Source organism: Chlorella variabilis (assembly GCF_000147415.1).
Source record: "Chlorella variabilis unplaced genomic scaffold CHLNCscaffold_2, whole genome shotgun sequence".
Lineage (NCBI taxonomy): Eukaryota > Viridiplantae > Chlorophyta > Trebouxiophyceae > Chlorellales > Chlorellaceae > Chlorella > Chlorella variabilis.
The window spans coordinates 366,558-375,214 of NW_005435086.1; the positions used below are offsets into that span (position 1 = coordinate 366,558).

Below are 8,657 nucleotides of genomic sequence, written 5' to 3' on the forward strand. Positions count from 1 at the left end.
TTTGAGCAAGCGTGGTGTAGAAACTGCCGACTGCCTGCTGGTGCGTGCAGGTGCCGGAGGACGATGTGGTGTTGGCGCTGGCGGATGTACCGGTGCTGAAGAACGTGGTGGGCGCCTAGCCGGGGGCCTCTGCAGATGAGGCCCCTCTATCTTTCCAGCCCGCTGGATGCCGGATGCTCTGCTCAGGCAGAGCAGGGCTTGCCGCCACCAAGCGGCAGCAGGCGTCGCCGCCAGGCAGCCACCAGCGCCGGGGTGGGCCGCCGCATCACTGGCTGGCAGCGCGCCGGAGCGGTGGGCAGGTAGCCCCCCCCCCCCCCCCCCCCCCGTGCAGGCGCCCACTTCCACCTCCCCCACCTGGACGAGCGTGTGCTAGAGGTGGCCAGTACCGGCGTGATCAAGCCTGACAGCTGGGCCTGCATCAGGGTGAGGCCGCGCCGCCGGCCGGCACGCGCCCGCCGCCGCCCGAGGCGACTGCCCCGGCGCGCGGCCCAGGCTGCGGCCTAGGGCGGCGCCTGCGTGGGAGCAGGCAGCGGCTTTGGGGCAGCGGCACGGCCTGCGGAGGCAGTGCTGCATGCTCGCGTGTGTCGCCTCCCGCCTGCCTGCCATACTGACGCCCCGCCCGCCCGCCTGCTGCTTTCTGCGCCACAGGGCGAGGGCATGCCCATCCACGGCCGGCCGTTTGATAAGGGCAACCTCTACGTCCACTTCACAGGTGGGTGTGCGGGGTGGCAGTCGCAGGGGGCGAGCCTGGCTGTGTGGGTAACCAACAGGGGTGGGCACGTGCGCCTCTCTTCTGCTTCCGCCCAGCCTCCGCCCAGCTCGCCCCAGGCGCTCCTGGCCGCCTGCTGCCTCGCCGTGCCGCACCCCCGTCTGCCTGCCCAAACTCCTGCCTGCCCGCTCCTGCCTGCCCTGAGTCCTGCCTGCCCTGAGTCCTGCGTGCCTGCTCCTGCCTGCCCCGACTCCTGCCTGCCCTGGCTCCTGCCTGCAGTTGAGTTCCCCGATGAGGTGACCCCCAAGCAGGCAGCAGCGCTCAAGGCAGCATTCGGCGGGCCCACGCCCAACGGCGCGGCGCCGATGGCAGAGGTGCGGCGCGGCCCGGCTGCCCTGCCCCCACGGCTGCGCCCGCCTGCCTGCCTGCCTGCCTGGCCGGCAAGCACGCGGTCCTGCTGCTGCAGAGCTCTGCTGCCCATGGCTCTGACGTGTTTGGTTGCTGCGCCTTGCCTGGTGTGGCGTCTGCAGGTGGAGGAGGTGCGGCTGCTGCCTGTGACCGACATAGAGCAGGAGATCAAGGCACGGAGGGAGCACGAGCGCCGCACCGGTGAGCACCCCGCCGCCTGCCTGCCTCCCTGCCTTCCTTCCTGCCTGTCTGCCTGCCTGCCCTGCTGCCGCATCCGCGGCACCAGGCACGCACCCAGGCACCTTCCTCAGCACCTTCTGCCGCGCCTCTGCTACCTGTGCTGTGCTGTGCTGCTCGGCCGGGGGCACAGGCCGGCAGAGCACGGCCCAGCCTGTGCGGTCTTCCTGCGCCCGCCCTCACCTCTGCCGCCGCCTGCCGCTTCCACTTCACGCAGGCGCGGAAACGTACGACAGCGACAGTGATGACGAGATGCGGGGCGGTCAGCAGCGCGTGTCGTGCGCGCAGCAGTGAGCGGCCACCTCGTGGCAGGCAGCTTGCACCAGCCCTGCCCCTTCACCCCAGCCTCTACCAGCCATAGGCTGGGAGGCCCCTGTTCTTGCGAAGAGAATTACCTACCGGCCGTGCTGCGGGCAGCGCCCATGCTCAGGCGCCCGCCAGCCGCACAGCGCCCGCCTGCCAGCACTTGCTGCGCGCCCCGCGGGCGTGCCACGCATCGTCGTCGCCGCCCTGCGGCGGGCGAGTACTTTGGTCGGGGCCACGCATCGTCGTCGGCCCCCCGCCCCAATTCAACCAGTACCGCGCATACCGCGCCCAACCTTTCATTCCTTTTGCTTCTGCCTGCTCTGTCCGCTGTTCCAGGCAACCTCCTCCCCTGCTGCTCTTGTTGTGCCCGCTGAGAACACCCCCCTCTGGTCTCACCCGCACCACCACCACTCTCCCCTCCACTCCCTCCCCTCCTGGGTGCTTTGCACCATGTGGCTTCCCTGTTAGCTGCTCGCCCCCCACCTGCCCTCTAGCTATCACCGCCCCTCACCCGGTACGCTACACCTCTCGCGCGCCTGAAGGCCGCTTCTGGTGTGGAACCTTTCACCGCCCGCCTGCCTGGTACGACACCACCCCGCAGCATCTTGCTGGCACCGTGGGCCGGAGGCCATCAGCTCGGCTCCGCCACCCGCCCTCTGCCAGCCCTCAGCAATGCGCCTTACACGAATACACGGGACCAACACGCAGAATGAAATCCGGCACGCCGTGGAATGGGGCACTACTGCCAGGCAAAACTGGGGGGCTGCGGCGGGGCACATCCACAAAGAAATAAAATGCAGAGATGATCGGGGAGTGGCGGTAGGAGCGGGACGCTGGGTGTGCGCAAGGCAAGGGGAAAAGCACGCAACCGAGGGGGGGGCGTTGGGCGGCGTGCGGGGACAGAGCAGGAGTGGCAGAGAAGCGATTCGGTGCATTGGGGTGTGTGGGGAGAGCGGCGGCTAGAGGGGCGGCCTCCTGGCAGCTGGCGGGGAGCTCCTCTCGGGGCGCTGCCCGCCTGGCTCCAGGCCGGCCGCCGGTCTGCTGGTCGGCCGCTCAGAAGGGCCAGTTGCTGCCGCCGGCGGTGGCAGACACGAGCTCCTTGGCCGGGGCGGCCGCCTTGGCGGGGCCGGCCTCGTTCAGAGCGGCCACACCTGCAGGTGGCAGGCCGGGGCGGGGCGACCACACGCATCCAGCTTAGGCCTCGTTGAGGGCAGCCACACCTGCTGGGAGGGCGGCGGCGCAGCGGGAGGGGGTGTGGGGGGGTTGGGCAGCATGCTCGCCGTCGCCGTCCCAAGAGCTCCAGGTTGTTCCAAACCATGGCCAGCAGGTACACAGCACACGGCAGCACTGCCAGCCACCAGCAGCACCAGCAGCGGCACCAGCAGCACCAGCAGCACCAGCAGCACCAGCAGGAGGAAGACAGCTAGACAGCAGGCAGGCAGAAAGCAGGGAAAGAAGCAGAGAAGGAGGCAGAAAGCAGGGAAAAGCAGGGAAAGGAGGTGGGGAGGGCTCACCGGGGAGGACCTTGCCCTCCAGCAGCTCCAGGCTGGCGCCGCCGCCGGTGGAGATGTGGCTCATCTTCTCCGCCACGCCCGCCTTCTCCACCGCCGCCACCGAGTCGCCGCCGCCGATGATGGTGATGCAGTCGTCCATGGCAGCCAGCTCGTTGGCGATGGCAAAGGTGCCCTTGGCAAAGGCGTCTGCGGCGGGGGGGGGGTGCAGGAGCAGGGGGCTGGCAGGTGAGGGGTGAGCAGCGCGGGACACGGGGAGGAGAGCCTGCCGAGCAGCTTCGGGACCGGCCAGGCAGGCAGCGCTGCGTTCGGGCCGAGGGAGGCTTCAGCCTGTCTTGTTCTAATACAGCTGTTGTTGCCCGGCGCCGCTGCCAGGGCTGGCGGCGGGCCCGGCGGCCGGCAGGCGGCCCGCGCCACGCACCAAACTCAAACACGCCCATGGGGCCGTTCCAGATGACGGTCTTCGCGCCCTTGAGGGTGTCCTTGAGCAGGTCGATGGACTTGGGGCCGATGTCCAGACCCTGGGAGGAAAGCACGGGAAGAAAGCACAGGAGGAAAGCACGGGGACGGGTTCAGCGGTCGGAGCAGCGAGCAGAGGAGGGGCAGGGTGAAGAGGGGCAGGGTGACGAGGCCGCGACCCGCCTCCCTCCCTCCCTTCCTCGCGCCCTGGCTCTCCCGCTGCCCCATCTGCCGCCACCACCCCACCCGCCGCCGCCCGCCCACTCACCATCCAGCCGTCGGGGATGGCGGTGACGTCGACCACCTGGGTGGCGGCGTCGGGCGCAAACTTGTCGGCCACAATCACGTCGGTGGGCAGCACAAACTCCACGCCCTTGGCCTGCGGCAGCACAGAGGGTGGAGTAGGCGGGGTTTGTGGCTGCGGAAGCGTGTGGGCGGGCTGGGCGGGGATGCGCGATCGGCCAGCGAAACCGTCCAGCGTGGCGTGCTCGCGGTGACGCCGTCGGGCCTGCTAGCCTCCAGCCCCAAGAACCCCGCCGCCACCGCCGCCACTCCAGCACAGGGAGGTGAAGGGGAAAGGAGGAAAGGAGGGGGCCCCACCCACCTTGGCCTTCTCCATGAGCTCCAGCGCCAGCTCCAGCTTGTCCTCCTCCACCAGGCTGCCGCCCACCGCCAGGCCCTTGGCCTTGTAGAAGGTGAAGATCATGCCGCCGCTGCAGGGAGGAAAGCAGGCAGGCAGGCGGAGGGAGGGAGGGAGGCAGCAGGAGGTGTGTGTGCGTGAGTGCGTGGAGGCGAGGCGAGCCAGGGAGTGTGGTCGCGCTGGCGAGCGGTGGGAGGACCCTTTGGGGCTGCATGTCTGGTTCCGATGCAATGCCCCCACGCATCCGCGGGCCGCTCCGCCAGACAGCGGGCTGCCAAAACGCCGGCGGCAGGCGCCCGGCTCGCTGCTCACCCCAGGATGATCTTGTCGCACTTGGCCAGAAGCGACTCAATCACGCCGATCTTGGAGGAGACCTTGGAGCCGCCCACGATGGCCACAAAGGGGCGCTTGGGGGTGGTCACGGCGCCATCTGCGCGTGGCGCGGGCGGGCAGCGTCGGGGCCCAACCCCAGGGGAAAGAACCACCTGGCTCCCTCTCTTTGCCAGAGAGGTTCTGCAGCCCGCCGCAGCCACCCACCCACCCACCGCACATAAGGCCCCGCCCCGCTCGCCCAGGGAGTGCAGAGCGTGCGCATAGAAACACACACACACACACACACACACACACCACCACCACCGCCGCCAGCTCACCCAGGTAGTCCAGCTCCTTCTGCAGCAGGAAGCCGGCCACGGAGGGCGACAGGAACTTGGTGACGCCCTCGGTGGAGGCGTGGGCGCGGTGCGCGGTGCCAAAGGCGTCGTTGACGTACAAGTCGGCGGGCGCCGCCAGCTTCTTGGCGAACTCCGGGTCGTTCTTCTCCTCCTCGGGGTAGAAGCGCACGTTCTCCAGCAGCAGCACCTGCGGGTTGGGGGGCGGGGAGGCGTGCCGGGTGCAGGGGAGCGTCGGGCGGGAGGTGCAGGGAGGTGTCCCTCAGACCCTCGTCGAGCAGGAGGTGCAGGGAGGAGGCGTTCCTCAGAGGAGGAGGTGGGAGCGTCGAGAGGGAGGGGGCCTCTGGCTGACCGCAGGGCCTCGGGAGCTGTGGCGGGCCTGCCTGCCTGCCTGCCACGGAACGGGCCCACCCTGCCTGCGCCAAGCGCTTGCTGGCGCGCCCCCGACGCACCGCCCAGCCAAACTGACATCTGGATGCATCCACGCCCTGCCCCTGCCGTGCGCTGGCCCCCCGGGCCCTTCACTACCACCCTCTCACCGAGCCGTTGCTCATCTTGGCCAGCTTGCTGGTCACCGCCTCGCCGATGCAGTCCTCCGCCTTCTCCACCGCCGCGCCCATGAGCTCGCTCAGGCGGCCCACCACGGGGGTCAGCCGGAACTTGTCCTCGGGGCCCTTCTTGGGGCGGCCCAGGTGGCTGGTCAGCAGCACCTGCGGCGCGGCGGCGGCGGAGACGAGGCGCCGGGGTGAGCAGGCCGGCGCAGCGCAGACGCGGCAGGCGGCCCATGCCGCCCGCCTTGCCAGGCCCTGCTCCCTTGCGCCCGCAGCTGCGTCCCGCTGCCGGGCCCAGCCCGCCGTGCACAGCCACCATCAACAAGCGCAGCGCAGCACAGCAGCGCTGCGCTTGTTGATGTGCACAGCCAGCCATCGCACAGCCACCCCGCCAGCGGTAAGCACACCGTCCCACCCCGCTGGACCCGCTGCGAGCACAGCCCACCCTCACAACCAAAAACAACAAAACAAAACAAAGCAAAGCACAGCCCCATGCCCGCCCCCCCCCACCACCTTGGCGCCGTTGTCCACCAGATACTTGAGGGTGGGCACCGCGGCGCGGATGCGCGTGTCGTCCGTGATCTTGTCGCCGTCCAGCGGGACCTGCGGGAAGGGAGGGGAGGGTGGGAAGGGAGGGAGGGTGAGGGAGGGGGTGAGGGGATGAGAGGAGGGCAGGCTGGGATGCACGGGGGTGGGATGCAAGGAGCGGGAGCTGGCGTGTCGTGATGGCGGGGATGGAAAACAAAAGAGTTTCGCCGGGGGTGCCCATGGCAATGCTCGTCGCGTGCAACGCGCCCGCATGCGGAGGCTGATGCGGCGCGGCCATGCTGGGCTGTCGCCGGCGGGCGCGCGGGTGGCGGGCAAGCGCTGACGGTCCCGCCCCAGCAGCGCCTTGCGGGCGCCACCTGCTGCTGTGCTATGGAGGGGGCTCACGTTGAGGTCCGCGCGCACAAACACCACCTTGCCCTCCAGGTCAGCCTTGCTGAGGTCGCCCACTGCAGGCAGAGCGAGGTCGGCGGCGTCAGCCAGCTGCGGCAGAGCTGCGGCTGCCTCCAGGCCGCGCAGGCGGGGCTGACGCAGCGGCGGCGGGCTGCCGCCGGCACACGCAGCGAGGCGAGCGGGGCATCGGGCTGCAGGACTGGGGGCGGGCCGGGGCGATCTTGCCAGATCAGGGCCGCTCACCCGACTTCTTGGCCATGGTGGCCACGGTGCGGGAGGGGCGAGTGGCCTGCAGGCCAGCAAAGGGGACGGGGCTGGTCTACAAGTGGCACATCGATAGCCGATTGGCCGGAAATGTCGGCAGCAGGGGCAATGCGCCACCCTGCCAAAACCGCTGCCCTGCATCGGGCCCCAGCTCGATGTTTGCCCACCTTGACGGCAGACACGCGCTCCGCCACCTTGCCGCTGAAGGTGGACTCCTTCTTGGCCAGCCGGGGGGTGCCGGAAAGGGCAGCGCGGGGCGCAGAGGTGCGGCGGCCAGCCACACGGGCGGCGGCGATAGGAACGGCGGTGGCGGCGATGGTGGAGGCCATGGTGCTGCTGGTTTGCTTCCGATCCGCAATCAAAAGGCCGAGGGAGGCTCGGATGGCCGAGTACAGGGTGGGTTGGCGCCTTGGAAAGTGAACGTGATCCTGAGGCCCATGCAGCGACGCCCCGCCCTCATTTCATCAGCCCGCGCCGCCATTGGCTGCACACCATGCGAGGAAAGCGCGGTAGGGCTGATCGGGGAGCCGCCGCCCTGTCTCCCCCTTGCGCTGCCTCCTGCCGCCAACCTGCCGCCAGCCTGCCGCCGCCAGCCTCCCACTGCCGGGTGGGGGCTCGCATGGTGTAGGGCACTCACTTCCTTTTGGCCTCACGCCGCTCACACATCCAGGGTCTGGTTCCCTGCTGGCATGCAGCAATGCGCCGCATGCACGCGCTCCAGGCCACGCACAGAGCGGCTGCTCATGTGGTGCTCTGGCAAAGTGGGTTCTAGGCTGGAGAGACTAAACTCCCTGAGGCTCTTGAAGCCAGGCTCAGGCTCCACTGAAAGAGCATTCAATGCTAGAGGCACGCAGGGCAATGCAGATGACACAACTCAATTGCTTGTGCGTGGGCTGCCGTTGCCGTGTGTGCCGCCCTCCCTGCCGCACCGCTCGTGTCACTGTGCTGCTTGTTTTAACCCACCGGCTGGTCAATGTACCCCAATCAATATCAAGCTGCTGTATGTGGGCTCAGATGCTCAGCAGAGCCCGTGGCCCCCTAGATTGATGCGCCTGGCAGCAGCCCGGCGGCGACGAGGTACACCCCGCAGGTGTTTCATCCGCCGGCTGCCTCATCGACCGTCTCGGATCCCCATAAGCACGCAGAAGATCACGCAAACATCAGGGCACAATCATACAGCAGCAGGCCGCCCCAGCCCGCATTTGATCGCAAAGCTTGGGGCTGGAGCAGGCGATGGTGCTGGGCGGGGAGCTGGTAGCCGTGGGATGGCGCCAGCAGGCCATTGCTGCCGGGGCCGACCTGACAGGCGCAGTGCTGCTGCACCTGGTGGCAGGTGGGTGCGCCGCCCTCTCGTCCATCTGCCGCTCCGCGTTGCCCCGCCGCAGTCCCACCCTCATTCCTGGCCTGCAATCTTGCCGGTGCGACCCTGCTGCGCTCCCTCATGCCTGCAGGCCAGCTCCAGCAGAGCCGGGAGCGCGCCGCCGGCACCGCTACCGCCTACTTCTGTGCCTGCGCCGCCGCCCTGCTGGCCGGCTGCAGCGGCGTGGCAGCCTGCGCACAAAACCTGGCGCTGCTGGGCGCCCTGGCGGCAGCGCTGGCTCCCGGCGGCGTGCTCTTGTCGCCGGTGCTGCTGGCTGTCGGCAGCGCCGACTGGCTGCCAGGCGGCGTGCTGCTGGCGGTGAGTGTTGCAGCTGGCACCTGGGCACACACCCCTTGGCTGGAACTCTGCCCTGGAACAAACCATGGTACATTGCTGCTGGGTGGAGCACAATCATGCGAGCTGCCGCCTGTATGCAGGCGCCCATGGCCTTGCTGGCAGCTCGAGCTGCCGGCGGCAGCCGTGGCGGCAGCGGGGCGGGCAGCCGCGGTGGCTCCTTGCGCCTGATGATGAGGCCGCTCGCAGCGTACGTTGCCTGCTGGGCAGCCAGCGTGGCGGCCCTGCTGCAGCTGCAGAGCATGCTGGCT

The 8,657-nt window shown here is 69.4% G+C and overlaps 2 protein-coding genes across 2 annotated transcripts in view; one reads left to right on the plus strand and one right to left on the minus strand.

The window, feature by feature from the left end:
* The window catches only part of CHLNCDRAFT_29444 (hypothetical protein), a 4,092-nt gene extending 2,259 nt beyond the window's left edge, over positions 1 to 1,833 (plus strand). The window contains exons 8-12 of the mRNA XM_005851035.1: positions 332 to 423; positions 649 to 712; positions 989 to 1,083; positions 1,240 to 1,318; positions 1,572 to 1,833. Of these exons, the coding sequence (XP_005851097.1) occupies positions 332 to 423; positions 649 to 712; positions 989 to 1,083; positions 1,240 to 1,318; positions 1,572 to 1,648 (407 nt within the window). The 3' untranslated portion in view covers positions 1,649 to 1,833. The remainder of the gene's footprint in view (positions 1 to 331; positions 424 to 648; positions 713 to 988; positions 1,084 to 1,239; positions 1,319 to 1,571) is intronic.
* Positions 1,834 to 2,854: 1,021 nt separating this feature from the next.
* Positions 2,855 to 6,687, minus strand: CHLNCDRAFT_48457 (hypothetical protein; the record flags this gene model as incomplete). Its single annotated transcript, XM_005851329.1, has 11 exons — positions 2,855 to 2,883; positions 3,175 to 3,360; positions 3,593 to 3,692; positions 3,899 to 4,009; positions 4,235 to 4,343; positions 4,583 to 4,700; positions 4,921 to 5,128; positions 5,478 to 5,648; positions 6,003 to 6,092; positions 6,423 to 6,484; positions 6,672 to 6,687. 11 exons carry the CDS (start codon positions 6,685 to 6,687, stop codon positions 2,855 to 2,857), a joined length of 1,200 nt encoding a protein of 399 aa, XP_005851391.1.
* Positions 6,688 to 8,657: the final 1,970 nt, after the last annotated feature.